The sequence below is a fragment of the Chaetodon auriga genome, chromosome 15, assembly GCF_051107435.1.
Source record: "Chaetodon auriga isolate fChaAug3 chromosome 15, fChaAug3.hap1, whole genome shotgun sequence".
Taxonomy (NCBI): Eukaryota; Metazoa; Chordata; class Actinopteri; order Chaetodontiformes; family Chaetodontidae; genus Chaetodon; species Chaetodon auriga.
In genome coordinates this window covers 16,219,948-16,242,637 of record NC_135088.1, presented here as the reverse complement: position 1 = coordinate 16,242,637, position 22,690 = coordinate 16,219,948, and the positions used below count along the sequence as shown (strand labels likewise).

The window sequence follows — 22,690 nt, the reverse complement described above, 5'->3', positions numbered from 1 at the left end:
CCACAGCACACATTGACTAAAATGCCTCAGGACAGAAGAGCTCAGCCACACAGACTTTAACAACCCTCACAGCTCAGAATGCAGGTCAACTCATCTGTCATCAGCGCCATTATCTAGGAGCAAAACTGAGAATAATGGGATCACTCCAATTTAAAAATAGCTTTTATTGCAGCTTCTCTCACGACAAGCTGCTCTGATCACACAGTGGAAAACAATAATCCACGCTCAACGTTTTCAGCCTGGTGGGGAAAAGCGGACGGGGACGATCACATCTTGACCAGGACTTTGAAAAACATGAGCATCGACTTGGGTGAAAGATGAGACAATGACAACAAAACGGGTGCAGATAGAAATTCCAAATATGAAAATATTTCAGCGACGTGACATAATTTACATGAATTCTCCCCGGTTTGCGTGTATGATCAGCTGTGTCGGCAAGAGTGCGGCCATGTCAAAGTTCAGTTTCAACATGAAGCGTCACTCCCCTCCCACACGCGAACATCAGCCTCCTCCATCTTAATCCTCGTGGATGTTGAACAGCTTGGCCACTTCATTCAGATCTGCGTGCTCCTCTCCGTCCTTGATAATCTACAATAACAGATGGAAACAATTCAAAATAATTAAATCTATAGTTTCGTCCCAGCTATGACACAGGCATTCTTCATACCAAGAGACATACCTTCCTTGCGATGGGCATCCTGTTGAACACGTTCCACAGGATGATGCCCACCACCACTTTGTCTCTCAGGTAGAAGATGACTCCTTTTCCATAGTCATCTCTCTGCCCCCCCACAGCAGGAGAAGGCGATGAAGAGGCCACTGGACTACTGGCTGTATCCTCTGTTTCACTTTCTGAGCGTATCCCAGTTCCTGCGACACATTTAACAAGTGAGACAAAATGTGACCCTTTGCTCCTCTAATTCACAGCTTCAACTACAGCCCCCATCCCAAACAAGTTACTCTGAATTTAATGTGAGCAACACGTTTCAAACAAGTTGGGACAGGAGCAACTTAAGACTGGGAAAGTAGTGGAATGCTCCAAAAACACCTGTTTGGAACATTCCACAGGTAAACAGGCTGATTGGTAACAGGTGATAGTATCATGATTGGCTATGAAAGGAGCATCCTGGAAAGGCTCTGTCGCTCACAAGAAAGGGTGGAGCGAGGTTCACCACATTGTGAACACATGGGCTCAGGAACACTCTGTGAAACTGATGTCAGTGAACACAGTTTGTTTGCGAACGATCGCCTTCTGTCTTCGTTTACGTCTCACGCAGCGTCCTTCCTTATTGGACTCTGGGTTGTATTTACTGAATGCTCCTACCTGACTTCTCTGTAGCAGCTTTAGGCGTGTCCTTGGCAGTGGCTTTGGCAAACACTCCTACTGTTGGTAGGCTGCTGTCAACAATCCCAATCGCCTCGTAGCCTACATCTGGTCCCAGATCACTCCTGTCAGAAACCACAGAGACATGCTGAGCGAGTAATATGATTCAAAGCTCTCCAAAAAACAAACAAAAACATCATTCTCTCTCTACTGATTCCTGTCAGAGCTACACCCTCATAACATTGTTTTTGGAGTTAAGCCAATGTATACTGACACTGCAGCTATATATACTGTCAGTTTGTGCCGACTATATTTCATAAGCAAAAACAAAATCTGCAGATTTCTGTTGAGTTCCCCCTCCAAAGTGAAGTACAGCAGCTTCTAGATCTGAAAGCTGAACTGTCAAAACACTGCGTACATGTTTGTGAACCTCACACAGCTCCTAGTCCAGTCTAGACACACACGTACACAGAAAACAAACAGGGCTGAGAGGGCACTTGTTAAAAATTTAGCTGTCAACCTCAGTGACAACCCCCTCCCACCGCCACCTGATGAGTTTCAAGCTGGCTGATGACCTGAAGTAATGTCACAGCCAGCTGATCTTGACAAATGACCTGCTGTGGTCACTCGGCCCAGAGAGCCTGTACACTTAATGCAGCATCATGCAGAAGCACCCACACCTATGGTTCATCTCTAGGCGACTTTTCAGCGTTACTGTGCATCGTTCCTGCTAAACCTTGTTCCTAAAGAGGCTTTATGCATGACAGAGACTTACAAGTTCATGTATGTTTTAAACGCCGTACTTAACAAACAATGAAACAGATTTGACGACCTTTAAATGTCAGTTTATGTTTGCTGCCTGAAGACCAACAGTCTGATTCTGCAGACACATTACACAGACATTCAAAGGAATATCAACACATCATCTGACTACATGTGCTGGTACATAAACCATGATAGTCTGACTAATGGCCCTGTGATATTGCAGTGAATTCATGTTGTTCCAGTGTGTCTTTTCTCCCCGGCTGCTAAAAGCACACAGTCACAGCTTTCGTCTGTGTACTGCAGGACACACTGCTGCATTAATGTAGAGTCCCCTTGTGATCATATGAGTAATGTTTTTAACAGAGTTAGTACATTTGTGATGGGCTTAAAAATGTCTCGCAGCCTTCTGCTGGAAACTCCTATCCTAATGTCCTCTAAAGGCATTTTAAATATTTCACAACTTAATGGTATTCGAGACTTCAAAGCAATCATGCATGTTCATCTAACTTCTAAAAGGATTAAATCTGAGTCATTTGCAGAATTGTACTTTCTGCCCCAGTGCCCGCTTTTCTAAATGTATTCAATGAACGTGGACCCGTGCAATCAACAGTCCAGACTGGATCTCACTTTCTCAGATCTTTCCCTTCATTTCTTCTTCATGCTGGTTTCACTGCTTGCAGCCACAGCGCTAATTTGCAAAACGGTTTGCATTCATGACCCCTGAAATAACACCACTAGCAGGGAAACAGGAAGCACTGCAGTACCCACCAGAACATAGACTGATGCCAGTAGGGTTTGTTGGCTCCCGTCATGTTCTCTCCTGCTAGTCTTCCACTCACGACGGCGTGATCGTGGTGCTCCACTCGTCTGCGGCCCAGTCTGATGTCATAGAAACACGCAGCATCTCCTGCCTAAATCCAGACACAAGGCATTGAGGATACGTGGATGGATTTTCTAATCTTTTTTTATCTACACAAATGTTTATTATTATTACTGACTACATTACAGTTTGATTACATGTCTACAGAGATGCTTGTTTATGGACCATGACATGAGTGTGTCTGTGGGGGGTAGTATAACACAAGATAATACCCTTATCATGACTGTCAGCTTTTGAAAGGAGATAAAATATAGCTAAAATTGACATGTGGGGTTTAACATGAACAGCAAAACTGGCAAAACTGCTACCACAACCTGTGATGAATTTCACTTAAGTTAGCGTGCTCTTTAATATCCAAACCGACTATTTTCACAAAGGTGGGCGTAGTACATATGCTGTAGCGGAGGCCCTAGCTGTCAAAATAGTGATGAAAGGATGACCTTTCAACCAACAGATTCAGAGCACAGTCATGTGTTTTTTCATCTTTCCTGCACAGCTCTTCATCATCTTGTTGGCTGTTGTCATTGAAATACTTTGACTGCTTTATAAACATTAACTTACCACCCAAATATTGGATCTAGCTTGCAGCTCTGCATTGACCCGATAGCCACCAAAGTCAGAGTCCACCTCCAGACCTGCTGATTTAGCAAGATCCACATTTGGCTCCAGGCCAACGGCTGCAACAATGTGATCAGTTTTCACCTGCAGGGTGAAGCACAAGATAATCAGTAACTAATTAGGCATTTCTTGAATTACGCTGAACTTGTGGAAAAACCTGCACCTACCAATCGGCCATCCTTCAGTTGGATTTCTAACTGATCGTCTTTGCAGGTGACAGATTTCACCAAAGCTTCTGAGATGATTTTCACGCCCTCTGGAAAACCAAAGGTAGAGCATTTAATAAGAGAAGAAGTGACGCGATAAAAAAATTAACTCAGACAATCAGACAGTTCAGACATGCTGGAATACAAAATGGACATTAACCTTTCTTGACTTTCTCTGTCGTCCAGTTGCTCAGATACTCAGGCAGCACTTTTCCCATGTTGCCCTTCTCAGGGTACATCTGAATCACCTCCAGGCCAGACTCATTTGCTGGGGGAAAGAGAACGAGGATGAGCGACCCGGCGACAGATTAAATTCAACACAAATGAATTCTGCTCAGCATCAGTATTACGAGTCTTACATCTCCTGCCGAGGGCACAGGCCAGCTCGCTGCCCAAGAAGCCTCCTCCGATGATTGTGATGGACTTGATGTTTCTGGAGACCTTATCCAACGATCTGAAGTCCTCGATCTGCGATTTACATCAAATTCACTCGTTTTGTTTTGGTTGCGGTACGTCACAATGACATTAAACACATTAAAATGAATGTGTGTGCTCCTTTGACAGGACTGGACAGATTCTTATTGCAAGAAAACCTATTTAAAGTGTAATATCATTATAAACGCTGGGCACTGTAGTCCTCTTAATACCAGTAGAGTAACTGAGCAATCAATCTGCATTTCCTGCAGTTTTCATACCTGAAATTATTTTATATCCCATAAATGTAAGTGTGATATTAAGTTTTAGAATGATTGAATTTAGCATTTTCATCAATTTTCACATTATACTTTCACTATTACTGGAGCTTTGTGCCACCTGCCACATATTCCCAAACTGAAATAAAACCATCGCCCCCTTGTGGCCATACACTGACCTTGCGGAACAAAGTCGTCTTCTTCATCACCTCCTCTCCTGCTCTTTCAATGACCTGCAGATTTCTTGGTATTCCACCTGAAGAGAGCAGCTCCAATTAACTTCCACCAGGTTTAAGCCACATGTGGTCATAAAAGCGTTTTCAAAGTGGCTTACCTGTAGCAATCAAACACTTGTCATAGGAAATCTCTGAATCATCGTCCAGTTTCACTTTGTTGCCTCTCACATCCATGTAAACCACCTAAAATTGATTAAATTAGTGAATTTGTTGTCATAAAACTCATTCAATATGGTCAAAAACTAAATATACATGCTCACTTTGGTATGAATCATTTATCCAACCACTATATATACTGTACTGTAGTTGGTCATGAAGTCAGCACACTGTAATGTTTGACTGTTAAAGGATAACGAATGTAAACTGACCCTTTTGCCAGTGAGAACACCCACTCCCCCATTTTCTGCAGTGTCCAGTTCATCTGGCGTGATGTAGAAGGATGCTGGCTGGAAGTAGATACTGTCAAATAAACATAAAGTCATTAAAATCTTTCAACATTTTAGCTTCTCACAGTCTTCATACATAGTCTGCTGAATTACTGCCATTAACAAGACAGCAAGTCAAACCTAAGAGAGATAAAAGAATGACAAATCTTCATACAGTATCAGTTGGTGTTGATTGTTAACAGTGACGTCCGGCTGAATAGAAAAGCAAGCAAAGAATCCAATAAGACACCAAGAGCACAATGTGAGAAACGCACATGAACGCACCTTCTTTCCTTTCCATTCCACTGTTTGAAACGCAGCGTTTCCGTCACACTGGGGTCATCAGAGAACCACAGTTCCTTAGAAAGAGGTGGTCTCATATATGGAAGGTCTGGCTCATCAGTCACTATCAATACCTGGTAGTAGAAGTTTTAGACAGGTAGTGTCACTCAGAAGATTCAGTACAAGAGGGAAAACACAAATTGAATGGATAAACTGAGGTATGATGAACTGATTCTGAGCTTGGCTTTTATTGAGGAAACAGAGGCCTGACTGACCCTGGCACCGGGGTCTCTGGCTCGAATAGAGCGGGCAGCAGCAAAAGAGGCGGTACCTCCGCCAATAAGAAGGTATGGGATGTGTGAGGGGACCTTGAGAGAAGCAGGTGTGGAGCCCACTCCTGAAGTTTGCATGGGAGAGCAACAGCAAGCATGACAGAGAGAGAGAGACAGAGAGAGCGAGAGAGAGAGAGAGAGAGAGAGAGATGCAGAAAGCAGAAGCAGGAGAGAGACATAGTCAGTGCATGATCTTGGCTGCTCATCAGTACCCATGACTTACACAAACACACCTGAAAGGAGTAAATGGAAAAAGAAACTTGTCATGTGAGTGAGATTAACCATTATCATTACAAGAACCCATTGTGAAAAAGACAAGAACGGGTAGGAGAAGAGCTGTAATGAAAAGAATGTTAAAAACATAAATCGGGGGAAAAAAGGTGTTTGAAATTAACATTAACATTATCAAAATGGGGAGAAAGAAAAGCATCAGTGTTGTGTTTGCCCGATAACCCGCTCCAACCGAGGTCTTACCACTCTCTGCCACACCTTCAGGCTGAGGCTCGGGTGGCTCTGCTGCAGGGCTTTCTGCTGCTGCTGTAGGTTCTGTTAGTATAACCGGAGCATGAACCAGTTAAGACAAAATAAACCCTCAGATGTTGCAAATGTGCACCGCTGGTTCCATGCACAGGTCTGACCGGGTCCTTACCACTCTCCACAACGGGTGCAGGGGGCGGCTCTGTGAGCTCGGCTGGGCATGGCTCAGCGGGGGGTGATGGCTCTTCTAGCATAGTAGCAAAATTACACAATAAAATCTGCACTATAGCTAATATGTGAAGTCCATCTTTAACTGAGCTGTATCTACTCCACAAGCTAAGGTCAGATGGAAAAGGCCAGAGTTTCCAATAAAGTGAGTAAATTAAATAGATCAGGGTATCTTCTCCTCTCAAATCTTACCCTCCTCCTCAACTACAGGAGCAGCAGGTGGTTCTGCTGCCTCTTCCGGAGGTGCTTCTACCACTGGCTCATCTGCTGTTAAGGGCAATCCATAGTTAAGATTCAACTCTTTGCAAGGTTAGTGACCATCAGGATCCATGCATTTCTTCAGCTTTACCCTGGGAACATTCTGCAGAGCATGCACGCTAACACAATAGCAACAGGAAGCTGCCCGTTCAAATTGGATTTGAAACACAGCGTGAGAAAAGTCTGGGGGTAAAAAGTGAAATCCACTTCAAAGGGCAGCTTCCAGTTTAGAATATTATCACATTACAGGTAACAGTAAAAACCTTTTGAGTACTACCCCAGGACAAGGTTTCACAAAGTACAACATATTCAGACAGGAGGGTTTCCGATTTATACCACAACAAAGCAGACCAGGAGTCAACATATTTGTAGAAAATACTGAGAAATCCAACAAGTGTGTCCCACAAAAACAGACATATTTACAGTTCAGAATGGAGGCGAGTGTGTGAGTCTCCAAAGACGTGCTGAAACTGTAAAGGGTTCATTTACAGGGTTAGAGGAGACAAACCAAATGAAACCCGGCAGAACACACAGAGTGTGACGCATGCATCACTAAACACAGGGAAAATAAACTATGAAAGAAGAAGACAACATCACAGTTCGTGCAGTTAACTTCTCACACAGACGAGACGATACACGTTTAAAAGATCAGGGGCCTCTTGTGTAAAACATGTCATCACCAAAACACTGTGTTTTTAACACATTCATGATGTGGGACAATTATGAGCAGGGCATAAAGAGGAGCGAAAAGACAGGTGTGTTTTACAGCCTGCTCATTCTGCACTAACCTGACTTCACCAGTTGGTGTCGCCATTTCCTCTTCAAAGTATAGTATGTGTATGAAGTGTAATAGTACACATAATTCAACATCTAGCATGCTTTTTTTCTATTAGTTTTGGTTCAAACATAGCGTTTACACAGGAGACACATGTTTCACATGCATGTGGGGGTAGAAGAAAGTATGCAGACAACCTGCAGGCGGTTCAGCTGTTTCACTGGGGGCCACCACTTCAGCTTCAGGGGCCGGAGGGCTTGGCTCCTCAGGTGAAGGCGCTGCCTGAGGTTTGGTCTGAGGGACTGCTGAGAGAGAAATGAACAGGACTATCACACATTAGATGTGAAATTATCATTTAGACACTCAACATAATTTCTTCCGTGTCATGTGACATTCAGGTGATTTACTCATCGAAAGAGAACAGAGAGAAAAGTAATCTAAATCAATCCAGCACTGATTCAAGTACAGTTTTAAACAGTTTGTTTTGCAGTCTCAACATCTGTTGCTTACATGGCAATAAAGAGGAAGCTGAGCCATGCACTGCAGAGTCAGCTGATTCCAAGCCTACTCTTTCACCAAATAACCTTGAACTATGACTTAAAAACAGTCTGTGAGTCCATCAAATTAAAAAAAAAGACCAAGACTACATATACTCTTCAAATGTTTGAAGCATATGTGCAAGCTCTTCGGTCATTGGTTAAGTTTTACTACCCATTTAGTTTTTGATAGAAGTGGATCAATAAATGTTGATCTGCTCAGATATGAGAGAGGAATCACTCACCCTCTGTCTCAGTGGCTTCCACAGCTAAAAGACATAAAATAAAATAATCAAATCAGTGAAATTTTTTACTGGTCATAAATGAAAGAGCTTCACACTGGAATGTCTTTGGACTTGTTAGTGAAGTTTTATTATCACTGAAATCAGTTGATGATAATTACTCACCCGGAGGCTCTGACTGGATGGCTGTGGCTGGGGCTTCTTCTGTGGTGGGTTTCTGTTGTCTGGATGAGATTTCATCAATGCGTTCCTGATATCTTTTCTTGTCTCCTTTGACAGTTTGGTATGCCTGGGGAAACAAAAAAAGCTCTATGTTTACTTGCAACCAGTTTAACTATCAGTCTGTGAAAGTCTATGAAACCCAGCAAACAAACAAGCGATGTGATACTGATCACTCAATGCATGTACTGCATGTTATGACAGACTGAGCTAACTCACATATACTCCACCGCCCAGGACGGCTGCGCCAACCAGAAGGAAGTACACGCTATTTTCGCCACCTTGCCCCGTCGGCCCGGTGGACATGCGAGCTGCAGGCGCTTGTGCTGGTATTCTGCCATTGGTTAACCCTGAAAAGAGTTTGACACACAATAAAATCTAAGATTAGTTAAAACGGCATCAATGTCAGTCTAAAAGCCTTGACAGTGCTCACAAAAGTAATCCTAAGGTAGCTGCAGTACATCTCCAGAATATCTCCAGACTAATACACTGAACTTGGACTTTTGATTAAATGTGTCATGTTTTTAGATTTATATTGTTCCTGTATAGTGAAATACAGTTTAATTAAATGATATCATCATATTATATCAACTGTTCATTCAATAACATCTCACTTTGCTGTTAGCCTGGACGCCAACAAACATGACAATTTATGTTCAACCATCTTTTCTATACTTTATAGGATGTGAAAAGGTGTCTGCAGTTAATGTATGAAAGAAAAAAAAACAACAAAAGCAGTTCAACCATGACAGCTGCTGCCTAAACAGGCATCCCAGCTGTAACCTATGTTAGTGATTTCCACATGAACATGGCAGCTAAAGGCGCGGAGATGCTGTCTTGATCAAAATGTGAAATATGCAGACAAGCTGATTGTTGAAAAAAGAACTGCACATCATTTCTGAAAGTTGTAAGTGTGTTTTGTTAATGTTGCAGGCTGTGTGATTATTTTGCAGAGCATACCTGTGGATGTTGACAATGGCAACACATCTCATTACAAGATCTCAGTGTAAGCATGCCATGCTGACATACAAGATAACGTTACATCTCTGCATGAGCGTTGACAGTGGCCAAAATGAAGGGACTGACACACTTTTCTCCTATTGCACAAGAATCCTTGTGCGTGTTATTGAGGTTAAGTTAAAGAAAGCACGCACACACAATTTGGGTTGGGTTTTGAGGCTTGGATCCTCATTATGATCAACCTCTCTCCTGAACTACTTTCCTCTAATAACTCCTCACTGACTCCCTTTTCATCACAGTACATTCAGGGTCACAAGAGCTGAAAAAAACCCTGTTATCAAAAAAAAAAAAAAAAGGTCGGCCTATGTAAGCATGGCTGAATCTTGTCTGGTTACAGAACGCGGTGTAACATCTGTGATAACCAGACCAGTACGAGCACGTCTCTGATAGGAGTGACAGTTAGGTTTTCATTCACTCGCGCTGCTTTCTGGCAAGAGCTAACTTACAACCGTTTGAGGGCAATGTGGGTTAAGTTAGCTAGTTATGGAAATGTCATCCACTTGTGCTTACCGTTTGCTAATTAGCTCAGTTGACGTTAGCTTTGTAACAGCCAAACGAAGGTCAGAACACTTAAATTAAGCTACCAGAAGTTACCCTGTCATGTTTAACAAACTGTCGACAGTGTATAATGTCACGCTACTACATATGTTTGAACTGAGGCCAGCTAACCAGGAGACATGAGTTACCATTCACTTACCTGCTCTCCTCACATTCTGCCGGCACACAGTTGATGAAGCTCTAGCAAGAGGTGCAAGCTTTTTCCATACAGTTCTACATTTCAGCATGGTGGCTCAGCTCCGCCGTCACGGTTCCCAGTTTACGAGCCGACTAGTCGGACAGGAGCACTAGCTTGTGTTTGCTAACCAAGAGTTAAAGCCTGCACACACTGTCAACTAGCTGCACCGCGCCACACGCCAAGGCCAGAGACAGGTCATACGTTTCAGGGGGATCATGGGTAATGACAAAGACTCTTTGAAGGCGTGAGATTGGTCGCCTCTAGAAAACTATGAAGGATAACGCCTTTGGAGGAAAGATGGCGTCGCGTGTTATATCGACTGAACCACTGGACGGTATTGAACACGACTTCCTTAAAGTGCGGACATTGTTTTTGTCGTTAGTTTTGTCTTATGACGGGTCACGGCATTTTAGCAATCATATAATCAACAGATACACAATGAACGTGAGTGTCATTTCAGATTGAAGCTCTTTAAAAAATGACGTTACGCCGAGTCGCAGCTGTTTCGCGCTCTATCCTTCAAGGCTCTTTGGTCGCCACAGTGGATAGTTAACCGTAGAGTGACTCAGAGGAAGCAGGTAACAGAGAAGACTTATCCATAAGGACAATACGGAACATATGACAGAATAATAATATGAACAGTAACACTGATTTACTAAACATATGACATCCTAAACGCATCAGGTCAAAATAAAACAAGAAAAATAGGTTCCATACAGACAGACTTTTGGCACAAATGGAGCCTCATAATAAACTGTAGAGTCCATGGATATGTGATTAAAGTAAGCGAAGACATTATTAATGTAATGCACTGTAACGCTTTGTGAATATAGGCCAATGTGTGGGTGCAATGTCACCTATGTACACAAATCATTTGGTTTTCACTGAGTCATGATTTGTGAAAATGAAATTTGCCCAGTGACAGACCGTCAGGACCTGCAGCATTATGTCGCCCTCTGGTGGTTGCTCGAGAAACCTGAACAACGATGAGATTCAGTCTGATTAAAGTTTTTATTGATTGACTTCAATAAACTGGAAAGTTCATTGTGTTGTCTTCTGCAACAGATTACATCTGTCGAAAATCGTTAATAATAAGGCGGCTGGTTATTCATGATAGGGAAATCATTTTTCAGTTTGAGAATGAGGATTTATGCACTTCCCCTCTGAGAGGAAATCTAACATGGTGACAATGAGATGTGGATGACTGATGGCCTGATGACTGGCAAGAGGAGTTACCTCATCTCAGCTGATGTGTTTGACGTGTTTATTAACTATCTGATCAAGTGACTGATAATGATATTAAAGTTAACGGCCTAATCTTAATATTACAGTACCTTTCCACTGTGAGTACTGCTGCTACTACCAACAATAGTATTACTGTGACTATTACTATTGCACCACCACAACTATTTTACTACTCTGACCAATACAACTCATATTGATCACCGGGGCAGAGGAGGAGGATTTATGACAGGGCACCTTGCAGCCTCTCAGAGATGCACACCCAGTGACTGAGCCAGAAACCTGAGAGTTACCACCTTGTCACGGAGTGCCTTAGGAGCCTGTTTATTTATCATTAAGTTTAAGGCAGCAAACTGAAAGACGTGATCACAAGTACGGCAGTGCTGGCATTTTATCAGCTTCCTATGCAAAATTTTAATTGCATGGTAAATATATCATAAAGAGGCTTGATTGTTGTAAAAGCTGCTTGTGACTAAGAAGTTACATAATGGCTCAAATGTGAAAAGTTTGTGGAATGCATAAAATGATTTGCAGCATAAAGCGGCAAACAGTCTTCAAGGAGTTTAAATGAGTGTACGTTTGCTTTTGCAACCTTTCTTACCATTAACATGTTTCTCAAATTTAAAGTGGGAATCTAACAGAAGACCAAGACGGTTTACTTTGGAGACCTGATCAGTACATCGTCCATTAACCTTTAAATTTATATTATCAACTTCTGACAAGGGCTGAGCGCTGGAGGAAAAGCAAACTGATAGATAATCATTCTGGCACCACTGCTATTGCTAATATTATGTCTGCACCAAGACCACCAAGGCCTTAGTTTATTATTAAGCATCAAAGGAGGGCAAGAGGTCCATGTTTTCTTCAGTTGTCCACTGTTAAAACCACTTCTGCTTTCCGTAGGGTTCAGAAAACACATTTGACGCACAAACGAATGAGCAACACTACAACAGTAAAATGGACACAGTTTATCATGTTAAACATGAACCAGAAGATTTTTAACAGCATGTGACTCAGCTGCTGTATGTTACCGGTCAATGCAACTCAAACCTGTCAGAGCTCATAATGTGTAGTAGTTTTCTCCTTTAAAACCCCACAGGACAACAGCTCTATCCACTTGCCTGAAGCACTTGAGAAAACAAATACATAATTCTCTCTCTCTCTCTCTCTCTCTCTCTCTCTCTCTCTCTCTCTTTCTCAGTGTGATCAATTTCTTGACTTCCTCCTTTTGGAGTGGCTAGGCTGAATACCAGAACACAGGATATGCTTCGCAGTGCTCTCAGTTTCACAGCAGCAGCACCAGCAGCAGCAGCAGCAGCAGCAGCAGCAGCAGCCGCGAGGACGACACGCTCTGCAGTCAAGATGAGTGCTGGGGATGTGGTCTGCGCCGGCTGGCTTATTAAATCCCCCCCGGAGAAGAAACTAAAGAGATTTGTGAGTAGGAGTACACACCGGACGCTTGTTTATGTCCTCTGGCAGCAGAAGGAATGCCAGGTTGTGCTGCTGAGCCTTGTGTTTGTGTGTGTCTCTGTGTGTGTGTGTGTGTGTGTGTGTGTGTGTGCTACGATGTGGAGTGCTGATTTAGAAACATACCATGGGTTTGTGTGCTCTTCTTAAACTGAGCTGTCATTCAATCTGCTTTCTGTCGTCTTCCTGATTTCTATAATCACGCCTTACTGTGGTGTTTTGGCTTGTGTGTACTTCATGGCTGTAACAATAATGTATTATGACAAATAGGATGTGTGACAAACTGCAGATGTGCTTGAGACAGACGTGAATTTATTCCTGAAGCAAGTATATGTAATTGCCTACACGAACAGCATACAGCCTTCACTGTTTTGTGGTTGTTGGGGTCATGTGATAACGTGGGGCTGGCCACTCGCTCTGCTCTGTGTGCATTGTGTTTGTGTGATGAGCGTGCGTATTGTGAAACATGGGAAGTAATGTCAGAGGCAGTCAGACACTTCAGACTTGAGTGGCAAGCAGAAATAGTCCAGCTTTATGATGGCTGTTTGCACTTCCTCTGTTCAAATGGAGGAGGAGGAGGAGGGCCATTTGTCAACACCAGTGCAGGGAAAGGATGGGTGGAGGTGTGCGTTGATGGCGTTCCGGGCGGGAAATAGAAACTTATTTTAGCACACTATGCAAATCCTGTTGATGCCAAGTAACAAAGCAAATACATTCTGACTGTATGTGAGGACCGGCACACTATCTGCCTGATTATTCAAATGCCAAGTACAGGCACATACCATTATGAAAATGTAGGTAATCCTGGTCAAAGGTATCTTGGTTTAGGGTGTTATCAGATTCAATGAAAATCAACAGACTTTAATATATAGTGCTGTGGGTGTGTTGGCAAAGGTGTTTGTTGTGTTGCTGAATTTGGCCGCAGCTCCCTGGTTTCACGCCTTGTTCGGAAACAGGAGTATTGAAACAATTCAGATGTCATCCTTTCTGACATGGAACAGAAGAGAGATTGATTAAACGCTATATAAACACATCTAATATCTCATACTGAGCATGGTTGATACTGAAATGTTGACTTCTGTGAACGCTTCAGCCTGTGCACGCGTCGGCACTGAAAACATTTTGACTTGTTACAGCAGGAAAAGCACAGATGTAAACAATACGATGAATGATGGCTGGATTCCATTTAGCTGCTTCAGTTTCAGGATGTCAGTATGGTATAAATGCTGGCTCACTGTCACACTGGGACACTTGAACAGAACACCTGCTTTTCCTACTATGACATGTCAAAACATGTGAAAGAGGCCAGTGGTTTTAGAGAGCTGTAAATAGAGACACTCACCATCTCGTTCTACCAGATGCTGAATTAGATCTGGATAAACAAAGCAACTTGTATAACTTGAGCGCAAACTCTCTATATTAAGAATATCTATGGGAACAAATTGTCATTGGTCTAGTTACGGTTTCCTCTTAAATGTGGCAGTGTTTTGGCAGTAAGTGTGGTGTGCCTCGCCGTTTCCTGGTATAAACACAAAAATTACCAGCCGACTCGAGCAGAGGCGGATTACCCACATGCAAACGTTTTCACACCACAGAAACATCAGGAGAGGCTCCACTCTCACAACGCACACAAAGCCACAAAACCAAGTGTGAATGTGTCGTCAACAGCTGTCATATTGCTATTCTTCTGAAGTTTTCTTTAAATCAAATATGAAATACAACGCCTACATGACTGGGCAGACTTTATGTAGGGAGGGCTCAGGTGTTACATATTACAGGCAGATCTTACAAAGCGTTGTAAATACATGTTAACAGTTTCAGTTTTCAGTAACAGCTCAGTAAAAAGTGGTGACCAAATACTGTATAAATACCTCTTTCGTTGTGTTTCGTTGTGCATTTTCTGCTAAATACAGTGAACTTCCTCTTCTCTGTACTTCTGGGAAATTTGAGCAGAGGTTCCGCTTACTGACCATATCAAAAGCAAAAAAATGGAGTTTAAAGTTGCTAAGTTAGCTGTTGTGTGCAGGATCTGTGATCCAATTCCCATGACTGGTCATGACTAATGAAACAGTGGTGGAGGGGCAAAGGGAAACGTTGCTGTCGGGATTATGCAGTACTGTGAATAATGTTACAGTGTGGGGATAAAGTACAAGCTTAAAACCGACTCCATGATGAACTGTTTGCTCCTTTCTCCTGCAGGCATGGAGGAAACGCTGGTTTGTGCTTCGACGAGGTCGCATGAGCGGTAACCCCGATGTGCTGGAGTACTACCAAAGTAAGAACTCCAAAAAGCCGATCCGCATCATCGACCTGAAAGAGTGTGAGGTGGAAATGTTGAACGGGCAACTCAGGATAAAGCGGGACTTCCATGGGAAGCACCTGTTCGTGGTGAAGACTTCGTCCCGCGTTTTTTACCTGGTGGCCAAAACGGAGGAGGAGATGAACGGCTGGATCAGCAGCATCAGTCAGATTTGCCAGTTCGGGAGCCTGGAGGATGCAGGTAAATACACAGACAGATTTAATCCTAATCAGATTGAAATGGAGTCATGTTAAAGGTGCACTTGGCAAGACTCAGTTCCAAAATATGCCTCGGCGTGTGAGGCAGCCGGATTCACGAAACCACATGAGATCACGTGAGATCACGTGAGATCACGCAAGCCGAGAGTCCATCTTGCCAGACTTCAAGTTATGCACCTCCGGCGGAACCACAGTGGTTCGGACCAATCGGTGTCCTATGAGGGACGACTGGCAGCTTTGGCCAGATGTTCATTCAAAACCAGATGGCCGCCTCTGAAGAGGTTACTGTAGATACTGTTAAAGCACCAGTTGTACCAGAGCTGGAGAGTATTTCTTCATGGAAAGAAGAGCAAAGAACAGAGCTGAAGTCTTTTCTTGATGGAAAAGGTGTTGTCACTCTCCTTCTAAGTCATATGATTTGTTTATCCCATGAGTTGAAATTAGATAATAAACAATGACGGACGGATGGTCCATCCAATCACCTGCCCTTTTCCAAACAGTTTCTATGGATGATTTCCCGCATGGTTCTGTGTAACAAACCATTGCGTTAAAACAGAAAATGGAATAAAACAGAAAGAACCTGTTCACGAGCTGCAATCCAGTAGATTCACCCTTCTGGTCCAGAAGATATTGATGTCACGTGTCCCCACACAGGAAGTGGTGAACAGAAAATCAAACTTTCAAATGAGGTCAAAACAAACTGTTTATTTGGTGTGGTGAGGATTTCGGTAAAAGCATCATCAGAACAGCGGCGTGCGGCTGTGGTTTACTGAAGACTCTCATGATCGTTCAGTATTGAAGTTCTCAAATTTGAGATTGTTACATCTTGCTGCATAAGCATCCCACATGCAGCTTTGACTGAGAAAGTGTAAATCTGCTGTACCCACAGGTGTGTTTATTACTACAGTCTCATGTTGTGCTGCTTCAGTTTCTCATTTCATTTGACACATTTAGAAAATGAGACACAAAACATCTCCATGGTTTGAGTATTTTTCATGATTTTCAGTGGTAAGTGGTATAGTGTGGACTGTTTTTTTCCTGAATTTAAAAACACCTGAAGGAATATTTAAGGAGAAAAGCAAGATTAGAAAAAGTAAACTGCGATCAATCTGAATGATCCATGCTGGTGGTCGGAGGGGCAAACTTAAATGTCAAAAACAGTTTTAACACAGTTTGCTTGTCACCAAGCTGGTCGTGTCAGGCAGATAGATTTCTCTGAACTGAGCTCCTAAACCCACACACAACGTCACGTCATAACATTGTGGTTAAAAGCATTTGATACAAATCGTATCTGGTCTTCTCTCTCACGCAGCGGCAGCAGCAGCAGCAGCAGCTACAAGTAAAACGTTGCCGCAATCCTTCACAGAGCTCTTCTGGACTGGAAATGAATTCAGATGAGTGATCCAGTCAAGCAATGCACACGGTTCAGTGACTGGAAGACAAAACATGACCTCATGTTTGATCAGAAATCAGTGTTGTGTGTCTGTGCGCAGAAGATGCGAACACTTAAAGATGTTGCCTGTCATGCAGCCTAACAGCAGATCAGCAAGGAGCCGAGGAGCCGAGGTCACATTCAAGTGAACAGATACACTGTAAATAATGAGACTTCTGTATCCCTGAAGGTGCTTTGGGGCTGCGCGGAGTTAAATGTCATCCCTTGTGAGCTGATTTTTTGTGTATCATCAAGTCCTGCCTTCACTGCGTTTAATTGGCCTGTGGCCATTGTTTATTTGTGAGCAGACTTAGACGCACGTCTATTGGAACATTCGTTTGTGTGAAGTTGCTGATATGCTGCCCTGCACGTCAAAGTAAATCACATCATGCTCTCTATCTAAACCACATTATGCTCTCAGACTAACACACACAAACAGTCGATTATAGTGCAAATTCGAAATTATGTTGCTTTAATTAAGGGTTTAGTGATGACGTGGGATGGCAGTAGATGTCTGAAGAGTTCTGTGTGATGGCACCTCATAACTTTTGCAAAGGAATATAAAAGGTCGTTCTGCACCGACAAGCGAGCACAAACATCTTTTAAGGGTAGCAAATATTTCATGAGAACACGCAAAGACTTTTGATCCCCCCCCCATGTGGTTCTGCTCTGTGGCCTTGAGTGAAATGGACTGAGACAAAACTCTGAACGAGGGCCAATGTGACTAAAAGATTGAAGAACATATTAACAAAAGAGGGAACAGCGCTGAAGTGTGTGTGTTTTCAGAGCGGCTGCTAAAGTGTTGTAAAAGGGAGGACAGGCTGGTAGAAACCCGTGTGTGTGTGTATGTGTGTTTGTATGGTGTGCACCCTTTATGTTCTACGATGGCAGTTTGCTTATTGCCTGTAACATTTCCCATTTTGCTCCCTGTCCCTCCCTGCCTGTCCCCATCAGAGAGTTCAGAAGAGGGCTTTCCCCAAACCCCCACCTCCCTCCAGCCGTCACCTGACTACCTCTTACTCACACAGTGTGAGACGGGGAGTATAAGCACCAGTAGGTATGTACAGTGTGAAAAAGCTTTGACACAACATGAAACTGATGGCGATGGTTCGTGTTTAACAAGTACGTTTTCATTTTTTTTCCCGTATCTGTAGATGTGACAGCTTTTCAAACTCTGAGATCTCTCTGGAGCAGAAGTCGTCAGAAGATGCCCTCAAGGACATTGTCCCCTCACCTCTTTACACCGATTCCTCCTCATCGTCCATCTCTCATTCGAGCCCCTGCCCATCTCTTTTCCACCACGGGAGGCTGACTAACCCTCCCTTCAGCGCTCCATGCACCTCCATGGCTTTGCCGTCATCCTCTTCCTCTCCACTACATCACTGTGCCACAAGTGTCTTCCAGTTTGACAAACTTTATTCCTCTGCATCGTTTGAGGCGACGAGTGACAGACAAACACCTCCTCCGCTGCCGCCAAAGCCCAATCACCCGTCAGAGCAGAAAGGCGATGAAGGAGCCCACAAGCTGAGACCAATGAGCGCGCGGCATTTCTCAAACCACACTGCATTATTTCCCAGGAGGACCTCTTTGTCAAGCCTGGACCATTTCAGAATAGGTACACCCTCAGCAGTCTCACAGAATGCAAATACAAAAAACTGAGAAACAACAACAAAATCAGTCATAATGATGCCGTTATTATGATGGTGCACCACACAGGCTAATGTTGACGTATCTGATTGTAATAGTGAGAATGTAAACTAATGTCATTTGTCAATAACACGTCTTTTTTAGGAGATGCTGATAGTCGATTGATGAGGAACAGGAGGCAGAGTCTTAATTTGGTAAGAGAGTCATCAACACTTCTATGAGATCTTGCCTGACACAGAGTCTCATGCTTAAGGAGTAGTTTCACATTGATAGCTCTATCAAGTCTGTGCCATAAATATGAAACAACAGCTAGCTGTTGGTTTGCTTATCTTAGCACAAAGGCCGGGTAAAGTATCTGAGATGGGACAAAGCCAGGCTAGCTACTTCCCCCTGTCTCCAGTATTTGTGCTAAGCTAAGCTAACCAGCTGTTTGCTGGAGCTTCATATTTAACATAGAGTACAGATCTGAGAGTCAGTCCTCTCATCTAGCTCTGTTTAACTATTCGTTTCAGGTCAGCTGTAGGGTTTGAAAGTTTATAACGTTAGTGCCCGAGGTGGTAGCGTCATTCTCCTACAAATAAAAACACAAACATCAGAATCATTTGAAAGATGCTATCACCACATACAAATTCTACACTCAATGGCTTTAACAACTGCTCCATTTGTACCAAAATGAGTGTATAGGGCACTATCTGATCTCATGATGCTTTGCCCTTCCACAGCCTTGTTTAAGTACTGTGCGAGTTCAAAGCTTCCAGGATGAGTCCTACGTCCACATGGCGTCTCCTTCTCCATGTGTTAGCGCCACCGCTGAATGTGATGGCTACATCCCCATGAGCCCCCGGGCGTTCTCTTTTCTAGACACGAACTGCAGCATTGAGTCCTCCACGGCTCTCAGCCCGCTCGCGTGTCAACCGGGAGATTTTGCACCACCTCCTATTCACCGGCATCTCAAGCCACGCTTGAGGAGAGGTGAGAGTCACATCAACGCTGATCATGTTTCGTTGTGTGGAAAACTGAACTTTTTTTCTGCTCAGTCGATCAACTCTTTGGCTGGCGGGTCTGCATGCTAATTCACAGGCATACAGTAACAGTCTGTTGCATTGCTATGCTAATGATACATAGCTGTGAATGTCAGTAGAGGATTCATGCAGTTATCAGATACACAGTCTTTTTTTACTTCATGTCACTGTTTGGAAGCTGACCTTTGCGTGTCACATTAGAGAATTATATCCAATAACTTTGTCCTTTCTTGGTTCACAGCTCGACCCCCTCCTCTCGACTTGAGAGGCCTCTCTACAATCACAGAATGTCCCACTCATCTACCTTTGAGCAGAGCAATGACTGAATCATGGTGAGAGATTCACATGCAAGCATGATGATATGATCAACCTGAAATTGCAATTAAGGCCAAATCTTTATTTTTGACTGTATAGATGGGAGCTAGATTCACTCGAGAGAGAATTTTTACTGCATTTTGTTTTGTGTGACAGCATCAGAAAAAATGACATAACTTAGATGCAGGTGTTGTCGAGTGATCATCCCTGCATTTAAATACTGAATATCTGTCATTTGGGAGTTGGGAGTAATGGGAGCAGGTTCTAGTTCTGTGTTTTGGTTATGGGACTACTTTCTTGTTTACAGTTTGACCTCATTAATATTTAGATTTAACCTTTAAGTGATGACAAGTTAAAGATCACTTTAACATGGTTATTAATATACTTACCCAGTCCATCTTTCTTGTAAAATTTCATTGCTGGTTGCTAATCTGACATACACTAAATTCTTCTTATTTTTTGTTTTTTTTTTCTCTCTTGTATTTGCAGCTTTTCAGTGAAAGGTTTACCTCCTGAAAGAAGGCTTGAGAATGGGGACAATTCAAGAGATGAAGACACAAACTGCACAGTGATGGTAACAGTTTCTATTCGCGTTTTCAATCAAATCTAAAATTCCTCTAGTTGGATGACCATTTCTGGGTGTAAAAATTGTGCTCCAATGTCTACAAGGCTCAGAATGTGAGTGTGGAAAGTGAATTCTAAAATATTCTGATCAGCAAACACACTCGGGACCTTCCAGGGTGTGAGCATGTGTCTGATGTTGCACAAGGCTGTTCCTGGAAAGGGTGCACACTTAATCGATTTTCCAAGAATAAAAGTTTAAGCAAAAAGCACATTTAGTCATGTATTGCTGAGCTGGGGTGAGGTACATGCTGACAGGCAGCATGTGGTTACACCCTGGACACAAGTAGCTTCTTCTATGTAAGAGCAGGCTAAGGTCACCTTTTTATGTAATCAATAATTTGTTAATAGTAATTCTAAGTAGTAGTGATAATTTGAACTGACAACAGTTATGAGTCACCATCTATTTCTCTCTCTGAACAGGAATCAATGCAACAGTTCTGTCTCGCCTTTGATGGAGCAGTTCCAACCTGGGCGAGAAGATCAAACCTTGACTATTTGTCACTGGATTTCAATTCTGCATCCCCGTCCCCTGTGCAGAAGGTATGTTTTGATTGGCTGAATGCTTATATTGCTATGCAAATGACCAAATCACTGCTCACTCCAAGGGTTGAGGGTTAAGGGTTTTTTTTTTTTTTAAATGCAAGCACATCACGTCACTGTCTCCTCATCTCTCCCTCGGGATGTCTAGCAGAAGCCCTTTCTGTCTGATGAGCACAAAGTGGATTACGTGAAGGTGGATGAGAAGAAGACTCAGGCACTGCAGAACACCAAAATGGAGTGGACAGATGTCCGGCAATCCAAGACATAATGGAAAATACATGATGAAAAAAGAAAAAATCAGGAATGCTTGGCTTCAAGAAGACCAACAATAACACCAGCAAGGTGGACATATATGAAGAGGACCAAAAACTATCAAAAGCACTTTGAAAAACAGTATTGAAATGAAAGCACACGAGTAAGAAAGCAATGAGGTGCTTGTTTGTGGGGCGGAAACACAAAATTGCACTGTAAAAACCTAATTATCTCTCAGTATGTGTGTACTGCAAATAATAGCAGATTGTGCACTGTGTCACAATGATTTTTACTGTAGCATAAAGTTTTACCAAATGAAAAATGACTGAAAGGGCATCATACTGCTTCAATGTAAAAAAAATCTTCAAGACTTTCTGTAAATGTGTGTATAGTAATTGTGACTGTAAAGAAATATTTTAATGATAAAATGTTTTTATTTTTTATTTTTTTTTCTCCTTCATTATGTATCATGAACCGAAATGATTCATCCTGAGCTTCTCCCTCTCAAAGCAAACTGCTCCCCCTGTGACCTTCATATTGAAGATGCTTTTCACTTGTTTTGCTTCTGTGATTACACCGAGAGATTCTGGAAACACATCGCGGACATCCTTGAGGTGTGAAAATGTAATCTTTGGCTATACAGATGTTTAAACGGAAGACTCTTTCTGCTTCTGGCTTAATGTCGCATCCGTGAGTCAAAGCTGAACAGGAGCAAACCATCATTCTCTGTTTTTATGAGCAATGTCAGAAGTTATATCGAAATAATTCCCTTCTCTCTGGAACAAAAAGGCTGTTGAAACTGTAGTTAGCAGATCCACTTTTTTGTGTAACTTTCCCCCATTTCCTTTACATCTAATGTCGTTTTTATTTATTGTGTTTTGGTTATTTATTTAATGACATCATGTCTTGTGTCTCGTGTACCTGTCTTCCCCTGTGGCATGTTCTCATGTTTATGCCCTGATAGGAATAAATGAAAACTTCCTATGAATCTGAACTTCCTAAAGACGTTTTCCTCAGTTCACAGATGATTGATGATTTTCTTCTTTACACCAAAGCAGATTAAAAAGACCTCATCGTGGCTCGCTTTCCCATGCACACAATATAATTCATCCGGATAAATAAATAGACAGACTTTATCACCTATTTATAGATTTATGGATAAAAGGATGATTTCAAAATTGCACAAATGGACAAATGGACTATTTCTGCAGAAAAGACATGGATATTTTGCAATAATAGACACGCATTTTTCACCACCTTCTTTAGAAAAAATATATATTACCGGTTACGTTTTATGAAACATGCAATTGTCTGTTTTCTCCTGATCAAATAGTCTATAATGAGGGTTAGAATGAGAACAATAGGAAAATAATAAGAATGA

At 42.5% G+C, this 22,690-nt stretch overlaps 2 protein-coding genes across 8 annotated transcripts; one reads left to right on the top strand and one right to left on the bottom strand.

The window, feature by feature from the left end:
* Positions 1 to 144: 144 nt before the first annotated feature.
* aifm1 (apoptosis inducing factor mitochondrion associated 1) lies at positions 145 to 10,446 on the bottom strand. 6 transcript variants are annotated; one of them, XM_076750094.1, is made up of 21 exons: positions 10,213 to 10,446; positions 8,715 to 8,845; positions 8,442 to 8,565; positions 8,280 to 8,303; positions 7,696 to 7,803; positions 6,658 to 6,732; positions 6,410 to 6,484; positions 6,235 to 6,306; positions 5,704 to 5,825; positions 5,432 to 5,562; positions 5,090 to 5,180; positions 4,820 to 4,904; positions 4,665 to 4,741; positions 4,153 to 4,261; positions 3,954 to 4,061; positions 3,755 to 3,843; positions 3,531 to 3,671; positions 2,858 to 3,000; positions 1,325 to 1,449; positions 680 to 870; positions 145 to 588 (listed from the first exon to the last, which is right to left on the bottom strand). In XM_076750094.1, the coding sequence occupies exons 1-21, from the start codon at positions 10,298 to 10,300 to the stop codon at positions 517 to 519; spliced, it is 2,181 nt and encodes a 726-aa protein (XP_076606209.1). In that variant the 5' UTR covers positions 10,301 to 10,446; the 3' UTR covers positions 145 to 516. The 6 variants fall into 6 exon arrangements, with proteins under 6 accessions (XP_076606209.1, XP_076606210.1, XP_076606211.1 ...); XM_076750095.1 differs by having other exon boundaries at positions 7,696 to 7,800; XM_076750096.1 differs by lacking the exon at positions 8,280 to 8,303.
* Positions 10,447 to 12,779: 2,333 nt separating this feature from the next.
* gab3 (GRB2 associated binding protein 3) lies at positions 12,780 to 22,297 on the top strand. 2 transcript variants are annotated; one of them, XM_076749736.1, is made up of 10 exons: positions 12,780 to 12,927; positions 15,160 to 15,460; positions 17,864 to 17,966; positions 18,064 to 18,524; positions 18,701 to 18,750; positions 19,279 to 19,528; positions 19,820 to 19,910; positions 20,383 to 20,467; positions 20,938 to 21,057; positions 21,209 to 22,297. In XM_076749736.1, exons 1-10 carry the CDS (start codon positions 12,856 to 12,858, stop codon positions 21,323 to 21,325), a joined length of 1,650 nt encoding a protein of 549 aa, XP_076605851.1. In that variant the 5' UTR covers positions 12,780 to 12,855; the 3' UTR covers positions 21,326 to 22,297. The 2 variants fall into 2 exon arrangements, with proteins under 2 accessions (XP_076605851.1, XP_076605850.1); XM_076749735.1 differs by having other exon boundaries at positions 12,783 to 12,927; positions 21,206 to 21,460.
* Positions 22,298 to 22,690: the final 393 nt, after the last annotated feature.

Bases quoted from the DNA above. Each gene is read 5' to 3' on its own strand.
- gab3 (XM_076749735.1), top strand. From the start codon at position 12,856: ATGAGTGCTGGGGATGTGGTCTGCGCCGGCTGGCTTATTAAATCCCCC. The intron at 17,967-18,063 runs GTATGTACAGTG...CCGTATCTGTAG, and splicing joins GGGAGTATAAGCACCAGTAG to ATGTGACAGCTTTTCAAACT. The intron at 19,529-19,819 runs GTGAGAGTCACA...CTTGGTTCACAG, and splicing joins CAAGCCACGCTTGAGGAGAG to CTCGACCCCCTCCTCTCGAC.
- aifm1 (XM_076750094.1), bottom strand. From the start codon at position 10,300: ATGCTGAAATGTAGAACTGTATGGAAAAAGCTTGCACCTCTTGCTAGA. The intron at 5,826-6,234 runs GTAAGACCTCGG...TGCAAACTTCAG, and splicing joins TGAAGGTGTGGCAGAGAGTG to GAGTGGGCTCCACACCTGCT. The intron at 5,181-5,431 runs GTGCGTTCATGT...TTTATTTGACAG, and splicing joins TGGAATGGAAAGGAAAGAAG to TATCTACTTCCAGCCAGCAT.